This window comes from Dipodomys merriami, unplaced genomic scaffold (assembly GCF_024711535.1).
Source record: "Dipodomys merriami isolate MVZ:Mamm:240054 unplaced genomic scaffold, mDipMer1.0.p SCAF_10, whole genome shotgun sequence".
NCBI classification, from domain to species: Eukaryota; Metazoa; Chordata; class Mammalia; order Rodentia; family Heteromyidae; genus Dipodomys; species Dipodomys merriami.
Window position 1 is genome coordinate 25,004,532 of NW_027202271.1, and position 21,039 is coordinate 25,025,570.

The 21,039-nt window shown below is 35.5% G+C and overlaps 1 protein-coding gene across 3 annotated transcripts in view; it reads left to right on the forward strand.

The window, feature by feature from the left end:
• Nucleotides 1-21,039, forward strand: part of Mon2 (MON2 homolog, regulator of endosome-to-Golgi trafficking) — a 95,618-nt gene that overhangs the window by 36,920 nt on the left and 37,659 nt on the right. For all 3 annotated transcript variants that reach the window (XM_069987826.1, XM_069987835.1, XM_069987843.1), the window contains exons 10-22: nucleotides 197-333; nucleotides 1,486-1,639; nucleotides 5,216-5,448; nucleotides 7,681-7,762; nucleotides 8,405-8,589; nucleotides 10,113-10,225; nucleotides 10,877-10,981; nucleotides 11,290-11,370; nucleotides 11,448-11,521; nucleotides 11,611-11,701; nucleotides 15,276-15,377; nucleotides 16,581-16,691; nucleotides 18,727-18,902. In XM_069987826.1, the coding sequence (XP_069843927.1) occupies nucleotides 197-333; nucleotides 1,486-1,639; nucleotides 5,216-5,448; nucleotides 7,681-7,762; nucleotides 8,405-8,589; nucleotides 10,113-10,225; nucleotides 10,877-10,981; nucleotides 11,290-11,370; nucleotides 11,448-11,521; nucleotides 11,611-11,701; nucleotides 15,276-15,377; nucleotides 16,581-16,691; nucleotides 18,727-18,902 (1,644 nt within the window). The remainder of the gene's footprint in view (nucleotides 1-196; nucleotides 334-1,485; nucleotides 1,640-5,215; nucleotides 5,449-7,680; nucleotides 7,763-8,404; nucleotides 8,590-10,112; nucleotides 10,226-10,876; nucleotides 10,982-11,289; nucleotides 11,371-11,447; nucleotides 11,522-11,610; nucleotides 11,702-15,275; nucleotides 15,378-16,580; nucleotides 16,692-18,726; nucleotides 18,903-21,039) is intronic.

Genomic DNA, 21,039 nt, shown 5'->3' on the forward strand with positions numbered 1-21,039 from the left:
AGTTAACAGTGTGTGTGTGTGTGTTTGTGTGTGTTGTGTATTGAAATCTTTACTTCAACATTAACCTTTGTCTAAATTAGCAAAACTACTTAGGTGTGAAGAAGAATCTTTGAAGATGTCATTGAAACTATTATAGAAACATTCCTTGCTATGAAACAGAATGTTTTTCCTAGAAACATTTATATTTATTTTATAGGTCATTTTGTCAGTCATATGATATGAAACAGCATTCTACCAAGGTTTTTCGTGATATCGTGAATGCACTGGGCTCTTTCATCCAGTCCCTGTTTCTTGTCCCTCCTACTGGAAATCCTGCTACAACGAACCAAGCTGGTAAAAGGGCTTATTCAAACTAATCTGTTTTATATTCCATTGTCATTTATAACAGTCACTATTCTGAGAGGATATTTTCTAGAAATCTTGTGATCAGAGAAATTAGGATTATTTTAATACAATGATAGTAAATATTTATACTTAAAGAATAATTTGAGTTGGATATTTGGTGGCTCACTCCTGTAATCCTGGTTGCTCAGCAGGCTGACATTTAAGGATCAAGATTCAAAGCTAAAATAGCTAGACAAATCCAAGAGACTTCTATCTCCTATCTCTAATCAACCGAAAGAGCCAGAAGTTGAAATATAGCTCATGATAGAATGTCAGTCTTGAGTGAAAAAGTAGAGAAAGAGTTGAGAGACCCTGAGTTCAAGCCCCAGTTCCAGAAAAAAAAAAAATTATCTCATTGTGGCAACTCTTTCCTTCTCTGGTGTATCCAGTCAGATAAGGACAAATGTTAAGATAGTAATCTTCATTATAGAAAAATCATCTGATTCCTTTACAGAGTCTTAACTGTTTACTACCTTAAGAGGTCTGCTAGTCTCTCAACTAAAGATGGTTGGTTGACATTGATTCAGTTTGGAATCAGTGTTTAGTTTTCTTTTCTCTTTGTTCTCTGTCACTATGTATAGTTTCATTGATGGCCTTTATATTTTTTATTCCCCAACTTTAAAGTTAAAAAAAATCTAAATGAAGCCGGGCTCTGGTGGCTCACGCCTGTAATCCTAGCTACTCAGGAGGCTGAGATCTGAGGATCGCGGTTCAAAGCCAGCCAGGGCAGGAGAGACCGTGAGACTCTTATCTCCAATAAACCACCAGAAAACCGAAAGTGGCGCTGTAGCTCAAGTGGTTGAGCGCTCGCCTTGAGCTGAAGAGCTGAGGGACAGCGCTCAGGCCCAGAGTTCAAGGCCCATGACCGACCAAAAAAAAAAAAAAAAAATCTAAATGAAAGTATAATAAAAATTGGTATTTTTACCTACTGTAATAGCACTTATATATAACAAAAAATGGTGTTTAGAAAGATAGATCCTGTGGTAGTCAAAGGATGATTAACAAATTTCATTTATAGATGTAACCTGTAACTGGCTGTTTGAATATTATTCATTTATAATCAAATATAAATTGATGTCTGCTTTTCTCCCTATCTAACAGGAAACAACAACTCAGGCGGCCCAGCCTCTGTGCCAGCCAACTCAGGAATGGTGGGGATTGGCGGAGGGGTTACTTTGCTACCTGCATTTGAGTACAGGGGAACGTGGATACCTATTCTGACCATTACAGTTCAAGGCAGTGCTAAAGCCACATAGTAAGTAGTAGTGACCTTATTTATAATGAATGAAATCCGTAAAATTTTAGAGCTCATTTTTATTTGTGATATTTTGAGAATTTTATTTAGGACTAGGTTAGCTTTCTTTTGTGTTATTTGTATACTATTAGTATTATGAAACAAAATGGGATTTCTTTACCTGCAAACAGATTTATCTCTCATATATAGCTTTTTGATTAAATATATACTTTGACTTCAGATAACTTATGGACTCAGATCTAACAGCTGAGGTACCTTCAGTGAATTAATATTTATTTTATTCATTTTTCTCACCTATAAAATAGAAGTGGTAATATCTAACCTTCAGGCCTCTATGAGAAAACTTATTTTAAATATTCAGTCATACTATTGGAGGTTTTAGCTTTTTACTATAAAAGTGTTTAATGAGTTCATAAATGTTTGTTTTGAATTGTCGTTAGTCATTTCACCTTAACATACACATATTCAGCAACTATTGCTGAATTTTCTGAAGTCTTGGTATAATAAGTACATTTTAACAGGAAGCATAAAGCAGTAGTTTCACCTTGCTATAGTTTCTGAGGCAGTTTCTAGTATGTTTTGAGTAATTGGTGTATTTAATTGAAACACTAATACAATGACCATAAAATGACACCAATCTCCACCTAGTATAAATCATCTTTTTCTGGTATTATTTATTTTATTTTTCTTCATTATATGACCATGGTGGTGTTTTACTATGTAATTTTATTTTTACCTAAGATTGTGCATAGACAGAATCATATATATACATGATATATATGATATATATACATATGTCATGAGATATATATACATGATATGTCATGATATATGTCATAAATATCATATATATATATGATTCTGTCTATACATAGGTTTTTTTGTTTTGTTTTGTTTTGTTTTTTGCCAATCTTGGGTTTGAACTCAATGCCTGGATGCTATCTCTGAATTTGTTTTGTTCAAGGCTAGCTCTCTATCACTTGAGCCACAGCTCCACTTCCAGCTTTTTTGATAGTTTATCGATAATATGAGAGTCTGACTAACTTTCCTGCCTGGTCTAGCTTCAAACGGCAATCCTCAGATCTCAGCTGCCTGAATAATAGGATTATAGGCATGAGCCACTGACACGTGGCTGAGGACTAAAATCTTTTAAATAAAATTCATTTTTATTCATTTTTACTCTCACTTACCTTGGTAAAAAAGCTAATGGCTCGAGTATACTAGAGTGTACTAGAGAATCAAATTATAAAGAAATTAGGTTTCTAATGCTAAAGGAAACACTCATAATCTCCTTTATCACCTCCACTCACTTTATAAATTGGAAAAACAAACCAAAACCAACCCAGAATAACATTTCTACATTTTAATTAGTGAGATAGGAAGTGTAGACATGTATTCATGTTTTGAAGAAAAAGTAACTGATCTAAGATGTGGTGTATAAACACATAATAGAATTTTATGCTTCCATTAGAAAGTGACATTGCCCCATTGGAAATGGATAGACCTGGAAAAAATTATATTAAGCAAAGCAAGCCAGGCCCAAAGAAAATTAAATTGCTTGGTTTCCCTCGTTTGTAATAACCGGAATATGTCTATGATATTCTTTTTTTTTTTTTTTTTTTTTGTTGGTCGTGGGGCTTGAACTCTGGGCTTGGGTGCTGTCCCTCAGCTTTTCAGCTCAAGGCGAGCGCTCTACCACTTGAGCTACAGCGCCACTTCCGGTTTTCTGGTGGTTTATTGGAGATAGGAGTCTCACGGTCTCTCCTGCCTGGGCTGGCTTTGAACCGCGATCCTCAGATCTCAGCCTCCTGAGTAGCTAGGATTACAGGCGTGAGCCACCAGCGCCCGGCTTGTCTATGATATTCTTAACAGGGATTACTAATTGCTCAGTGCATAGGACCATATATAATGAAGCATATCAAAATTAACTCCAAGAATTGGAAACTAGAGGTTCTTACTATATCCTGTATGTAGTTATTTCTATTTTTTTCTGTTTTACTTTTCTGTACCCTTTGTCTTGTATATAAGTTTATCATATCCATGGAAGGAAAAAGGAATCAAAAACAGCAGGACAAAGGATGAACTAATGCAACAATGATACTTGCTAGACACTGTGTTGGAAATGAACTATACAACTTGTAGGGAGGAGAGTAAGGAAGGGTAAATAGAAGAAAATGAGGGAGGGGGGGTAACAGTGTTTAGGAAGAAATATACTCATTACATTATTTATGAAACTGTAACTTACCCACCCCCCTTGTTCATCACCTTTACAATAAAGATAAAAAAAGAAGAAATAACTGATTGACAGGGACAGAGATTGAACAGGAGATGTGGACAGAAAGGGTCTCTGAGGAGGTAACACCAAACAGTCACATAATTAAGACATTAAGATTAATAATAACAAATAGGGATATAATTGAGTTTGCTTCATTTGGAGAAATATCCCTTCATAATATTCTAAGAAACTGGTTAGAAAAAATTAAGTCCTGACCATTGCTGTACCTAATTGTTTTCCTGACATACTTCTTTTTACAATTGTGACAATATTTACATTGGTTGTTGATATGAGAAATAATAAAAACTTACCTATAAGAATTATAAGACTTAGGGCTGGGAAGGTGGCTCAGTGGTAGAGCGCTTGCCTTGCATGCCCGAGGCCCTGGGTTCGATTCCTCAGCACCACATAAGCAAAAAAAAAAAAGGCGGAAGTGGCGCTGAGGCTCAAGTGGTAGAGCGCTAGCCTTGAGCTGAAGAGCTGAGGGACAGCGCCCAGGCCTAGAGTTCAAGCCCCACGACTGGACCCCTTCCCCCCCCCCCAAAAAAAAAGAATTATAAGACTTACAAGTGGCGCTGTGGCTCAGGCGGTAGAGTGCTCACCTTGAGCTGAAGAGTGCAGGGACAGCGCCCAAGTCCAGAGTTCAAGCCCCACAACCAACAAAAAAAGAATTATAAGACTTATATACAGAGCCTCTCAAACTCAGACTTAAGTAGTTTTTATTTTTTGATAACACTGGTGTTTCATTTCAGGACCTCACCTTTCTCAGGCATTAGTACCTATTATCACTTGAGCCTCTCCCCTAGTCCTTTTTGCTTTCATTAGTTTTCAGGGGTCATGTACTTTTGCCCAGGGATAGCATTGGACCACATTTGTTCTATCTATGCCTTCCACACGGCTGGGATTATAGACATTAACCATTACACCTGGCATTTTTGTTTGCTTTTTGTACCAGTAATGGGGCTTGAACTCTGGGCCTGGACATTGTTCTTGAGCTCTTTTGCTTAAGACTAACACTACCACTTGAGTCACAGCTCCATTTCCAGCATTTTGTAGATAATTGGAGATGAGTCTCAGGGATTTTTTCTGCCTGGTCTGGCTTCAAATACAGTCATCAGATCTCAGCCTCCTGAGTAGCTAGGATTATAGGCATGAACCACTGACACCTAGCAACACAAGCTTTCTGTTGAGATAGGATTTAATTAAATTTAATTTCTATAGTCTACAAACTGTGGGCACAGGTTTCCCTGTTCTCACAATGATGGCTTCTCATTAGTGTTCTAATGTTTTTGTTATTTCAGTCTAGAGATGCTGGACAAAGTTGAGCCCCCAACTATACCAGAAGGTTATGCCATGTCTGTGGCATTCCACTGTTTGTTAGACCTTGTCCGTGGAATCACCAGTATGATTGAAGGAGAGCTAGGAGAGGTTGAGACAGAAGGTCAGACTGTCAGTGAAGGAGCTTCTTTGCCAACTCAGTCATCAGAGCAGCAGGATTTGCAGTCGGCATCAGACCACATGGATAAAGAAATAGGTATATTATGATTCTGTAGTTTTTATTATTATTTTTAAATAATTAAAATTTATGGAGAAATAAAAATATTCCCATATACATTCATTCACCTTTACCAGTTAACACCTTACCATATTTACATTATTCTATTATAGAATATGGTAAATATTTACCATATTTATATTACCATTCTACTTAATTACATGTCTCTGTCGTTTTTAAGGAACTATTTGAGAATATGCTGTAGACTTGATGCTTTGACCCCTTATTACTTGGTTGTATAAGGACAGTCTCCTTCTTATCATTAGAAACTGGGATCAGGCCACCATTACCACCTAATCCTACATGTCATTTCAATTTTCTCACTTGCTCCAGTATTGTCCTTGGGGCTCTACTTACTGTCTACCACTTGGACCACCCCTAAACTTTTGTGTGGTTAATCAGAGATAAGAGTTTCATGGACTTTACTATCTGAATTGGCTTCAAGTCACAATTTTGACCATATTCAATCTGCCTAGCCCTCTTTGTTCACCTTCTCCCTTCCTACTAGTACCCATATTCCAGATAGGATCTATTTTACATTCCTATCCTTTTTTTTCTGTATATGCTAATAGTCCAAAGGGGTTTCACTGTGCAGTTTTGCACATGTATATATACTGTGTCCTAATGGTTCTTTTCTCACCCCCTTGTTTACTCTTTGCCTTTTCATTCCCCATCCCCTATTATTCAACAGCTTACATTGAGGGTTATTTTGCTATCTTTATTCACAGACAGCAGCTTTTTTTTCACTTTATTTATCATGTGTCAATAATTAATGTAAATTTGCTTCAGTGTAGAACTTGGTTCCTTAGTTTTTGCTTGTTTTCTATTTCAGACTTTTGAAGAGCATAGGCCAATTTGAATTTGTCTTATGTTCCTTCATAATTAGGTTTAATTTATTCTTTTTTTTAACAGGATTAGCACAGAAATGCTACTGTGTTAACTTAATATATCAACACTTTAGGAAGCAAAATATATTAATGTGATTCATTATTGGGAATGTTCACTTTTACCATTTAGTTAATGTCATTTAGCCTGATTTCTCCAATGTAAAGTTAAATATTAGCTTTTTGTGATGAAATATAATAAGACTTCTACTCAGTGATTTCCTTATTTGTTGTTGTTGTTACATATTTGTACTAATGTAAATTCAATATTATAATGTGCGATTGTCATTATGTAGTTTCCTGCTCAGGTTGACCTTTTACAGATGTCCCCTCTGTTCATTTGATAAGTCCCATGGCCTTTTGATATTCTCTGAGCAATTCCTTACTACTTGGTAGAACATGGTGTTCCAAACTGATCTGGATGTTTCTTGTCTAGCCCAGGTGTCAGTCAATTTTCCAAGGAGCCCTGGAGAATAGTATTGAAACTAACACATGGGCACTAGGTACGCTTCTTGCTACTTGGATAGGCTACACAACACACTCAGACATGTATACACATACATCTATTTCTGTATTAAAAATGTCTATCTCCCTATATTAGATACCATGATGTCAAACCAGATTCTTCATTTCTGGTTTTGTACCACAAGGCTATGTTTTGAGGAGGATGGGGGTGGGGGAGAGAACGTGCCAGTCTTAGGACTTGAACTCAAGGCCTGGGTACTGTATCTGAGTTTTTTTGCTCAAGATTAGTGCTCTACCACTTGAACTACCCCTCAACTTTTGGGTGGTTAATCAAAGATAAAGAGTTTCACAGACTTTACTACCTGAATTGGCTTCAAATCACAATCATCAGATCTCAGCCTCCTGAGTAGCTAGGATTACAGGCATGAGCCACCAGTGTGCCTGGCGACACAAGGCTATTTTTAACTTGCATAATCCTTACTCCCATCTCCAACAGTGTGTGTAACCAGTATCCTAAATATCCCAGTTTGTTATACTGCAGCCCACTCTCCTTGCAGCTCACACAGGCAGAAAATTGGCCTATTATAGGGAATTGGAACTAATATGTATCTTTTATGTTTAAAGCTGTCAGTTAACTCATATATAGAAAGATTTCAGAATAGATTTCAGAATGCTTTGTAACTTCTTGCATAATTAATCTGTAATATAGCTTTTAAATATTTGAGTGAATTTTACATATTAGAGGGTTAGTATCTAATAATCAAGTTATTCATATGATCAGGAAGATTTTAGGATTTACTATATTGATAAATACGGTGTCATCTGTGGTTATCACTAAGTGCTATGTTTTCTCTCTGTCAAGTTAGTAGAGCTGTTTGGGAAGAAATGGTGAATGCTTGCTGGTGTGGTCTTCTTGCTGCACTCTCCCTTCTTCTTGATGCCAGGTATTAAGTCTCTAAATTTTATATCACATCATGGAAGTTAAAAGCAACATAAAAGTGGCTTACTTAACTTTGTCCCAAGAATGTATTTCCTAATACTATTTTTTTTATGTGTACATTTTGTTTGTAATTGCATCTCTTATGGAATCTGGTGTGATATTTTAATACATCCATATAATATTTAATGACAAATCAGGAACATTATTTCTCTAGGAATATTATTCTTTTTTTGCAATCCTTTGATTGCCCACACACATACCAGAATTGTCTCCTTGATTTATGGAACATTTAACTGTCAATATCTTTACAATTTCAAGGCTTACTGTTGTTTTCATAATGTTGGTGATTATATTCACTTTTTTTATGTTTTCCTTCAGAATTACAGAATTTATTGATTGTAAATGCTTGCTATTTTAATGTGCCGTTAAATTCTTCATCATTTATTTCAGTAATATACATGCATTGTACATAGTCTTTACCTAGCTCAAAATTTCAGATCTTATGTCAACTGGTTAAAATTTCTTCTTAAGTATAATAATTTTAACCATAATTTTGAAGATTTTCCTAACGCATATCTAATCTCACAACTTGTTTTATAATATAATTTAAAATAATCATATTAAATCAAATACCTTATCTTTTCAGCACAGATGAGGCTGCCACTGAAAATATTTTAAAAGCTGAATTGACTATGGCTGCTCTTTGTGGAAGACTGGGTCTTGTAACTTCAAGAGATGCTTTTATAACAGCAATATGCAAAGGCTCTTTGCCTCCACACTACACACTCACTGTATTGAATGCCACCACTGCAGCTACACTTGCCAATAAATGTAAGATTTAAGCTTACACTAGCCCTCTTGTCTCAGAGAAAAAATATACAAAGAAAAGAATGTAGAAATTTTGATCCTAGACCTCTGCTGTTCCATTCATTGACCATTAGCTCTGAATTTCATGGCCCTGAATTTCACTTTTATTGTCTTTGTTTTTAAAACATTTGCTTTCAGCTAGTACCAGTGGTTCATACCTGTGGTCCTTGCCACATCTTGAGATCTAAGGATTTCATTTCAAAGACAGCCGAGGTAGAAAACATTGAGACTTTACCTCCAAAATAACCAGGAAAAAAATCAGGGTTGAGGCAGGCACTGGTGGCTCATCCAGCTACTCAGGAGTATCCTGGTTTTAAAGCCAAGCCCAGGCAGGAAAGTCCTGAGTCTCTTATCTCTAATTAACCCACCAGAAAACCAGAAGTGGAGCTGTGTCTCAAAGTGAGTGCAAGCCTTGAGCAAAACAGCTCAGAGACAGCGCCCTGACCCTGAATTCAATCCCCACAACTGACAGAAAAAAAAATCAGGGATGGAGATAGGTAGTGCACCAGCTGAGTAAATTTGAAGCCCTGAGTTCAAGGTCAAGTTCTAGCAAAGAAAAACAAATAGCTTTCACCTCTTTAAAAGGGGAGAAAGATAATAAAATCAATTTAACAATAATTATGCAAATAAAACAATACAAATCTGGAAGTCTTTTGTAAGCCATTCTGTTAAAAATAGTGGGTTTTTTCTATTTATTCATTTTTAGTGGTAATGAGGTTTGAACTCAGGAACTCACAGTTGGTAGTCAATAGTTCCCTAGAACTGCAGCCCCAGCATTATATATTTTATTTTTTTGTGCTGGAACTGGGGCTTGAACTCAGGGCCTAGGCTAATTGCTCTTGAGCTTCTTTGCTCATAGCTGGCATGCTACCACCTGAGCCACAGCTCCATTTCCAACTTTTTGGTGGTTAATTGAAGATGAGAATCTCAAGGACTTTTCTGCCTGGGCTGGCTTCAAACCACGATCCTCAGATCTCAGCCTCTTTAATAGCTAGTTTTGCAGCTGTGAGCCACGAGCACCCAGCCCCCAACATTATTTTTCAAGCTGAAATTCAGAAATTTATTTCCTTGGTGAATAATTTGGAAAAAGTAAGGTTTATTACATGTAATACAAATTTTATCCAATATAATACTGAATTTTCAAGATGAAAATGTATTGGTTTTTAACTTTAACTAGAAAAGTATACTGAGAATTTGTATCTAAAATATTTAATGGAAAAATATTTAATGTGTCCTAATTATTGCTTTTGAACAAAGTGATTAGGGTTTTATCATTTTCTGCAGTTTATATAGAAAACTACTATTTGATTGTTTTAATTTTTGAACTTGTGAGTTTTCAGAATATTTGCATATATATAAAAGGTATTATTACTATTTAAGTGCTGTGGTTGAAATTGATTTAATCAAATTACTATTTTTAAATAAAGCATCACTTTGAATGAAATATAAACAGTATACTTGCTTATTTAGGTTCATTTGTATTCTAGCATATTCTATCCAAGGCCAAAACGTTATGATGATAAGTCCATCAAGTGAGTCTCACCAGCAAGTTGTGGCAGTGGGTCAGCCTCTAGCAGTGCAGCCTCAAGGAACAGTAATGGTAATGTATTTGTTCTTTCCACCCGTTATGTATCAAGGAAAACTTGATATACCCTTTTTTGTGTTTATTTATTTTATTTTGCCTGAAGTGCTTTTTTTTTTTTTTTTTTTTTTTTTTTTTTTTTTGTCGGTCGTGGGGCTTGAACTCTGGGCTTGGGAGCTGTCCCTCAGCTCTTCAGCTCAAGGCGAGCACTCTACCACTTGAGCCACAGCTCCACTTCCGGTTTTCTGGTGGTTTATTGGAGATAGGAGTCTCACGGTCTCTCTGCCCGGGCTGGCTTTGAACCGCGATCCTCAGATCTCAGCCTCCTGAGTAGCTAGGATTACAGGCGTGAGCCACCAGCGCCCGGCTCTGAAGTGCATTTTTAAGAATGACTAATTATGCTTTTGCTGTTACTAATAACTAACTTAATAACAAAATTTTGTCTTTTTTCTTTCCTTCACCCCCCAGTACTGGGTTCACACTTGGTCGCATGCTTACTAGACAGGTGCTCCACCACTTCAGCCATGTCTCTAGCCCATCAATATAACTTTAATATACTCATTTGTTTTCTAATTAAAAAAAATCTTAGAATGTATTAAAGCTGTTGTATATGCTTTTAGTTTTTAAAAATGCATAGCAATTATTTAAAATATCTCCTTTTTAATATAGCTAACTTCCAAAAATATCCAGTGTATGAGGACTCTACTTAACTTGGCTCATTGCCATGGGGCTGTTCTTGGAACATCATGGCAACTTGTCTTGGCAACTCTTCAGGTATGTTAGCCCAGATCAAATGCTAGATTTATAATTACTTACAGCTAAACTAGCAATGCCTGTTGGTGTTTCAGACAGAGCTAGAAATAATAGTAAGTATGCAAAAAGAGAAGTTGGGAAGGAATCATAGTGTAGGAAGGGATGGAGTGAGTCTCTTGATGGCCTAAATTCTTCTGCTCATTCTTGGTAGAATTGTTTCATAGCATTGTTATTTACTGATCTTAATTTTTATTGCTGCAAATTATCACTGAATTTCCTTTAGTTACTAGAATTTTATAATTTTCTAAATTCCTTGTTTTAATTTTCAGCATCTTGTCTGGATTCTGGGATTAAAGCCTAGTAGTGGTGGTGCCTTGAAACCTGGAAGAGCTGTGGAAGGACCCAGTACAGTAAGCTCCAGTCTTTCTTACCCAGTTAAAGCTTCTGGAAATATCATGTTTCACATTTAATTTTATTCTTTTCTAAGGTTCTGACAACAGCAGTAATGACAGACTTACCAGTGATTTCCAACATACTTTCAAGATTGTTTGAAAGCTCACAGTAAGAGTCAGTTCTTTAAATTAATAGCAACATTATTAACCGTTATGTATTTGAGATGAAAATATCTTATTTCTTTATTTTCATTTTAGGTATCTTGACGATGTATCTTTGCATCATTTAATAAATGCACTTTGTTCCTTATCTCTAGAAGCAATGGATATGGCATATGGAAATAATAAGGTCTGATATTCAACCTTTCCATTTTAATTAGTCATAGAAGGTGAATCCATTATGATCTGAGCATTTTGGAGCTAAACCTCAGTTTAGTTGGTATCAGTAGTCTTGTTATATGTTTACCATTGATGTTTTTTTCAGAAGGGGGAGTACAGAGGACATAATTTGACAAGTGTGTGATTTGATTTAAAATTATATCCATTTTTTGAGTACTGAAAATTCTTAAAAATATTTTAAAAATAAAGACTATACAGCACAGTATGTATAAGTAGGTTGCATAAAATGTCTTAATATTTGCAATTAAAATTTATGATGGGATAATACAAGATTTAAATTAAGGAATATGTATCTCAGTTTCTCTTGCCTTCATTGGAATGGAAAATTAGGAGCTAATCATTTCTTTCTGAAGGTAATGATTCTCCTTACATTGAAATTAAACTTTTTCTTTGTTCATTGATTAAATGAATAGAATGGTACTTTTGAGTATTGACATTCAGGAACATTTCTTTCTATACTCAAAATATTTTGTATTATGCTTGTAAAAGTATATGATGATTTGGACATATGCATATATTAGCCAACACTAAAATAAATCCTGAGAGCATATCTCAGTGGTATTTTTCTAGCATGCACTATAAAAACAAAGATAAATACAAATAAATGAACTTCTTCTAAACTGGAGATGTAACTCATTTGTTAAATACTTGTCTAATATGTAAGAGGTCAAAATTTGGTCCCTGGTCCTGCAGAGAGATAAAATAAAGTGCTTTCTATATTTTAAAATAAATATGGCCATTTATAAATACACAAAGACAGCTTAGGATGGTTAAAAAGCTGTAATTTGTTTAGTATTTTTATTGTACATATAAAAAATAAATTTCTATCTAGTCTTTAATTATAATTGTGTCATTCTCATTAACGTGATTCATAAGTTATGCTGTTATTTAAGTGTATTTTTCATATGTTGGCTAGATAGTTCTGTAAACATTTAGGAGTTTGGAAATATTTATTATACTTTGCTTCAAATTTAGGCAAGAATGACAAAATTCAGTGAAGTACTCCATTTACCAATATCTTGAATAATCCTACATCTTTGAGATTAATTTTTGACACAAAACTATGATACTTTAATTAATAGAGTTTCTCAACAAAATATAAGCAAACTTTTATGATAATGTTTTGAGAATGTGTGTATCTATTCAACAAGCACAATATACTTCCTGTGTGCATGAACACTGCTAGGAGATAAAAACAAATAGGAGTTTTCTGCTGGCAAATTGCTTATAAACTAGTTGGCTATAGGTAAGTGGCAGTTGATTTAGAGTGAAAGTCTAAATAAAGCACATATTATTTGATTTAAGATACTCTGAATCCTTAGTTCTTTTTTATGTAAGTTTTTAGTATCCATTTCTTTTTTTGGTTGGAGACTGAACTCTGGGCCTGTACTGTCCCTCAGCTCTTCAGCTCAAGGCTAGCACTCTACCACTTGAGCCACAGTGTCACTTCTGGCTTTTTCTGCTTATGTGGTGCTGAGGAATTGAACCCAGGGCCTCATGCATGCAAGGCAAGCAGTCTACCACTGAGCCACCTTCTCAGCCCTCTATTAAAATATTTTTATTAAGATGAACTTGTGTGGTCGAAACAATAATGAAGGAATGGTGGGATTTAGATAGGTAAGAAAACAAGTCCATGGAAATCAAAAGAAAAAAGTGTTCTAAGACATGATCAATGAGAAAAAAATGGATCTTTGGTATTAGTATATAATTTCAAAAATAGGAGCAGATATGATTTTTTTAAATATTTAAGTAGTTGTACAAAGGAATGGCCATTCAGCAAGGCAGTTCATGAATACTGCACACCTTGATCATTATTACCCCTTTCAACATTCTCACATACCCCTCCCAACCTACCCCTTCTCTTACTTATCTTAATTTTAGGTTATGTATTTAATTTTTTGGCCTTTGAACAAAGCAGTTTTTGTGTACAGTGCATCTTGATCTGTGTAATCACTTCAAAATCTTCAGATGTGATTTTGAAGGGAAGCTTAGAGGAAACAAATGTTTGGAAAGTGAATATACTGAGTGGAATAGAGATAGTTTCTTTGGGAGTGGATGTCCACTTTAGGATTTAATTTTATATAATGAAATGGTAAGTATTGAATGGAAATTGAAATATTCAAGGTAGGCACAAAGTCCTATCCCCACCACAAAAAATGAAAGTATTGTGAAAATATTCAATATAGACTTTTTAAAAATGTTTCTAGGGATGGAAGAGTGGTTCAAATGGTAGAGTGCCTGCCTAGCAAGCATAAATCCTGGAGTTCAATTCCCAGTAATTAACAAAAAAAGATATGTAGATACATATGCATACATTCATAGATACACATATCTCTCTTATACTATCTACATATATATTATATATATATATATAATAAGTTCTTTTAAGTGTTATATGTGATTCCTGGGTACACCCTAGTTAAAATGGGTAGGAAAGAAAGAAAGAAGTAATTTTAGACATCATTTGAAATAGATTTCCTGTATGCTGTACATTTCCTGGCATAAAGTTGTTTCTATACCATTATGTCCATATTATATGTAAAAACATAAATTCAGTAGAGGGCTTATGTAGAGGCTCACTGCTCTAATATTAGCTAATTGAGAGACACATTGGAAGACTGAGATTCCAAGATGTCTAGACAGAGAGTTAGAACACGTTCTCTCTCAAAAATAAGCCAGGCGTTGTGGTACATACCTGTAATCCCAGCTACTCCAGAGGCAACGATAGGAAATTGCAATCTGAGACTGGTTTGAACAAGAGTGTGTGAATCTATTTGAAAAGCTAACTAAAGCTAAAGGCCAAGAAGCATGGATTAAGTGGCATTATGCATCAAGTATGAGGCCCTGAGTCCAAAACCTAAATACTAACAATAAAAAATAAAAAATTCAATAATAATAGACATTTTCCCAAAGTTATATAACTATTAAGTACTAGGATCAAAATGTAACCCATATAACTAAGATTTCACAGACATCAGTCTTAACAACTATACTAGGTCTGTAGAATCATGAATTTCTCTGCCACCAAAAGTATTAGGGCACTTACACATTAGCACTTTCAAGAAGGATCAACCTAACCACAATTGTTTAAAACTCCAGTGCACTTAGTCATTGATTTCTACTAGGAAAGATACCAAACATTTCCATATTGGATTTTTATCAATATTCTTAAAAAAGTTATTTTAAAAGACTTAGATTTAGGCTGGGAATGTGGCTTAGTGATAGAGTGCTTGCCTAGCATGCATGAAGCCCTGGGTTCAATTCCTCGTACCATATACACAGAAAAAGCTGGAAGTGGCGCTGTGGCTCAAGTGGTAGAGCACTAGCCTTGAGCAAAAGCTCAGGGACAGTGCACCAGCCCTGAGTTCAAGCACCAGGACTGGCAAAAAAAAATAATACTGCTTGTTTTCTGGATATTAACTAATTATATTTTAATTGCAGTAATGTCTTCAAACTGTCTCAGTTTTATTTTCAGAGTACTCAGACTTCTTGTAATATCAAAGTACCATATGTTTTCTCCTTAGGAACCATCTCTTTTTGCTGTTGCCAAATTGTTAGAAACTGGTCTGGTTAATATGCACCGAATAGAAATTTTATGGAGACCTCTAACCGGCCATCTACTTGAGGTAAACGTGTTTCATTAAGTGTTATATTTAATTGTTTTTAGTGATAAAGACATACACATTGATCTAATGATTTTTAGATAATCAAATTATTAACTATTCCTCCCCTTTCAACTTTGCTAACCCTGTACTCATATCTTACACTAAAGCTATACAGCAAATTGTTTTGGTGAGGAATGGGTTGGTTTTTATTGGCTGAAAAAGCATGAAGTATTTTTTTAATGGTACTGGGGTTTGAACTGCTTGCTAGGCAGTTGGTCTACCACCTAAGCCCTCGTTGAAAGTTTTAATGTTTTATTTTTTTGGGGGGGGGGTCCGGTCGTGGGGCCTAAACTTTGGGCCTGGACCTGGGCGCTGTCCCTCAGCTCTTCAGCTCAAGGCTAGCACTCTACCACTTGGGCCACAGCCACACTTCTGGCTTTTTTCTTTTGCTTATGGGGTGAATCCAACCCAGGGCCTCAGGCATGCAAGGCAAGCGCTCTACCACTGAGCCACCTTCCCAGCCCCGTTTTAATGTTTAATAAGGGGAATAACCTGTTTTTTATCACTAACTATAAATGGTGACAGGGAATTACATCTTGATTTGTATTATCTTGTGTTCACTTGGGGTGACTTACTTAGCTTCTACTTAATATCCATCTTCTGTTTATATATACTTTAGGGTTAGGTTATCACGGTTATGTTATTTTAGAGACCTGAGAAAGATGCTATTCTTAGTAAGGAAAACAGATATGCACAAGTTTTTTCTCCCTATTTATTAGAGTTATATTTATGAGCACTTAGAATAGATATCTTCATTATTAGAATATAGTATCAGATGACAATGCCCTGATTTTAATCCCTAGTACTGGAGCATAAACAATTTTTTAAACACAGGAAAAATAAAACAGAATCTTAGTATCACTTTGCTTCTTTTATCTACTCAGATGACATCCTGTACTATTATGAAATCCTTTCTTTTCTGTGACATGTTCTAGTTTCATCTTTTTTCTTTTGTCTTCCCTCTGTTGCTTTCTCTTGTCTTACCAGAAGGTAAGCTTGATAACATTTTGTATATAATTTTTCTGTCATATTTTAATCATCTTTTGATAACATTTTTTAATTGTGAAAACGAAAGTGTGAATGCTTTAATTTTTCTCTTTCTCAAATTAGCATGTTTCCTACACAAGTAAATACTTGCTTTTTATTTAACGTATGCACCTTCAGGTATGCCAGCATCCTAATTCTCGGATGAGAGAATGGGGAGCAGAAGCTCTAACTTCGCTTATTAAAGCAGGACTGACATTCAGCCATGAGCCTCCACTTTCACAGAACCAGGTAAAAACAATTCTTTATAGAAAATCCTCCTCTTCATTTATGAATAGAGGATTTTTCAACCTAATATTCTATTTTATAGTTATGCTATAGATCCTTCTTCCTGGCCTTCATAAGGAAAAATAAACAGTGTGTGAGTGATGCTAACTTAAGTTGTTGTGATTGGTCTTCCAGTCTGCATTTTTCTTTATGAAGTACTAACACTTTATTTTAGGGCATCTTGGACTTTGGTCCTTACCTCTCTGACTTTTTCTTCATACTACCTTACATTGGGAGAAAAACAAATGATAGAAGAAGCAAGCACAATAAAAATAGATTGTTATTTTAAGATTTTTTTTCACATTTTCAAAGGTTGCTTTTATCATGAATTCTTTGTATTCACTCTGTCAGTCACATGTATCTGATGCAGTTTTTTTTACATTTCTTTTTTTTTTATTTTAATTTTTATTGTGAAAATACTGCACAGAGGGGTTACAATTACATGGGCAAGATAATGAGTACATTTTTTATCAAGCATTGTAGCCTCCTCCTTTGTTTCCCCTTCCCATCCCTTCCCATCCTCCCCCCTCCCCCCCCACCTTATGCAGTTCTTAGTCACTAATTTATTGTCTCAGGAATAAGAATGAGGCATTTACTACACACCTTCATTGTCTTTGTCACCTTACTGTATTATATTCAAGTTCTACAAACTTACTCAACACATCGTCATTAATTACACTACTAGGACAGTTATAAACATAACAGAAAAGATCTACAAGGGCTTACGTTTTAGTGATTTCCTATATTTTTTTTTCTACTGCAATTTGAGGTTTTATTTACCCATAAAACCTTTTTGGTTGGTTTAATCATCTCCACAATCTGCCTTAATAGCAAGGACAAAGTGAGAGCTTAATATTTATTTAGTAAGTAAGCAAAAAAAAAAACCCTCAAACCTTGGAGGGAATAAAGCTGAAATGCTTTTCAGATAGCAAAAGGAAACAGCCAAGTGATGTGTTTACTCTCTCAACTATTTTTGTGGTTTTGTTGACATCTTTGGTAATGCCTATCATTCTTTAAGCATATAATAATTTTACTTTATCATACTTGAGAGTGTTAAATTTAAATGCATGTGATCTATGTTAATAAAATAAATGATAGGTAATTCTAGAAATTGGAAATTGTTCTCTCTCCAATATAGCTACTTATTTTAGTGAGATTCATTTCTGTAGGGGCTATTAATGTGTTGTAAAGTAACTACATTTTATCCTGAAATTTAATATCAAAGATTCTTTTTTTCCTGTTCTTAATTTAAAAATTAAATTTACTCTTAATTAAAAATAGCCAGGCACCCTGACTCATGCCTGTAATCCTAGCTACTAAGGAGATTGAGATCTGAGGATGGTGGTTTGAAGCCAGCCCAGGCAGGAATATCTGTTAGACTATTATTTCCAATAAACTACTCAGAAAAAGCCGTAAGTGTCACTGTGGCTTACACTTAAGCCACAGAATGCTAGTCATAAGCCAAAGACAGCACCCAGGTCCAGAGTTCATCCCTCAGGACCAGCAAAAAAAAACACATAGATGACAGACCACTAATGATGACAGTTAAAGATCGACTTCGGGTGGTTATTGATAGAGGAATCATATTCAATGTTTATTTTAGTCAAAATTGTATTTCTCCTAGTAATATGATGGAGGTAAATGTAAGCAACAAGTACCCAGTGGCAGTGATGAACTCCTAGTTCTTGGGAAGCTAAGGCATATGGATCAATTTACTGGAGACCAGCCTGAGCAACACAGGGAGACTCTATCTCAAAAAAAAAAAAAAAATCTGGGCGCCGGTGGCTCATGCCTATAATCCTAGCTACTCAGGAGACTGAGATCTGAGGATCACAGTTCAAAGCCAGCCAGGGCAGGAAAGTCTGTGAGACTCTTATCTCCAATTAACCACCAGAAAATTGGCTGTGTCCAACAAAAAAAAAAATAATAATAAAAGTAAGAAAGTGAAGAAAACCAACCTTCCTGTCTTTGTTTACTTCTTTTTCTTATCCCCTTTCAGAGGCTGCAGTTGCTTCTATTGAATCCATTAAAAGAGATGTCCAATATTAACCATCCAGATATAAGACTCAAGCAATTAGAATGTGTGTTGCAGATCCTACAAAGCCAGGGAGACAGTCTTGGACCTGGATGGCCATTAGTTCTTGGAGTCATGGGAGCAATCAGAAATGATCAAGGGTAAGTGTTTGAGATTAATATCAAAAAAGTAATAGAAAGCCAGGCACTAGTAAATAATGCCTACAATTGTAGCTACTTGTGAGGATTGTGATTTGAGGCATCCTAAGCCAAAAAATCTATGAAACCTGTAAGGGAAGGAATGACAGAAAGTTTAAAATAGGCAGATTACCACACAAGTGCACTTCTAGGAGAAAGTGAAACCCTAATAATCAGTACAAGAAAGGTTGGAGGCATGGCTAAGAAAGAGTGCTTTCCAAGCAAGGAAAGGCCTTGAGTTCAAATCCCAGTAATGCCAAAAACAAACAAAAAAGTAATAGTGATGGAAGGGAAATCCATCCTAAAATGTTGCAATAGTGGTTTATTTTGTTTTGTTTTGTTTTTCTTTCTGATGTGGGCTTGAGCTCTGGGCCTGGGTGCTGCCCCAAGTTCCTTTTGTTCAAGGCTAGCACATCTACCACTTGAACCACAGGACCACTCTTGTTTTTTTCTGTGATTAATTGACTTTCCTGCCAGGGCAGGCTTCAAACCTCCATCCTCAGATCTCAGCCTCCTGTGTAGGTAAGATTACAAGACATGAGCCACCAGCACCCAGCTAATAGGCTGATTATTTATTTATTTATTTTTTTGTCAGTCATGAGGCTTGAACTTTGGGTCTGAGCGCCGTCCCTCAGCTCTTCAACTCAAGGCTAGCGCTCTACCACTTGAGCTACAGCGCCACTTCCGTTTTTCTGGTGGTTTATAGATATAAGAGTTTCATGGACTTTCCTGCCCAGGCTGGCTTTGAACCGCAATCCTCAGATCTCAGCCAGGCGTGAGCCACCGGTGCCCGGCAAGGCTAAATTTTTATGTATATTCTTCCTTTTCAAGTCCAAGATAGGTAGGTAAGTAGGTAGGTAGGTAAGTAGGTAGATTATATATTTTTTATATATATATATAATTTTTCTTAACTTTCTACCTAATAAATGATTGCAAGTAAGTTTTAGGGATTAACTTTGCCTTAAAAGGCCAGAGACATTGCTTCTTACTTGACATTTATATTAGAATACAGGGTTCTTACTTATAATAAAAAAATAAACTAAGCTAAGAAATTTAAAATGCATTCAAAAATTGGATTTTTATTTTGTTTTAATATTGTTAAAACAAATATTTGGTAAGATATCAAGTAGCATATAGGCCCATAATTCCATACATAGCTTAAAATGACTTTTCATTTTCATTTGCTTGTTGAATAAAATTTACTCTGTGCTTAGTATATTCCAAATGTTATGATTACTAGTTATTCTCAGCACACAGATAAATGGCTCCCACCAAGCAAGGACATTGTTTTTTGGATTTTTTTGTTGTTGTTGTTGGTCGTGGGGCCTGAACTCTGGGCCTAGGCGCTATCCCTCAGCTCTTTATCTGAAGGCTAGAGTTCTACCACTTGAGCTCCAGTGCCACTTGCAGCTTTTTCTGCTTATGTGATGCTGAGCAATCGAACCCAAGGCCTCATGCATGCAAGGCAAGTACTCTACCACTGTGCCACCTTCCCAGCCCCAAAGACATTGTTATATGACACAAAACAAGGCTACAATGGGAAGAAGTGGAACCAAAATAATAAAGGAGCTTATGTAAGCTATTTGGATTTGTCTTGAATACATTTGGGAGGCATTTTCGGATTTTAAGCAGAGGAATGATGTGATCTACTGTGTATTTGACAGCGGCATAAGGGGAGGATGGGAATAGAGAAAGCACTCTCTAGAAATAAGAGAGTTGACACTGACCAAAAAAACAAATGGCAATTAAAAATAACCCCAATTTCTGACTTGGGCAATTTTGTAGATGGTAGTATCAGTCATTAAAATAGAGAAGACAGAAGGAAAAGCAAATTTGGAGTAAAAGTGTGATCTTGGATTTAATTTAAAAAAAGATGTAGTAGGCATTGGAAATACGCATGTATAATTTTGCAATAGGAATCACAGTCTTGATATCAACTGTGGGGATTTTAGATGATTGATATGCTTGAGACTATTAAGAACAGTTTTTCCTTAAATCTTTGTAGGAACAAATTTCCTTAAATAGTAAAAATTTTAATATGATGAAAGTAAAAAGAAACCAACTTGAAATTGCTTGTATGTAAAGTAGGATAAAATGAGTT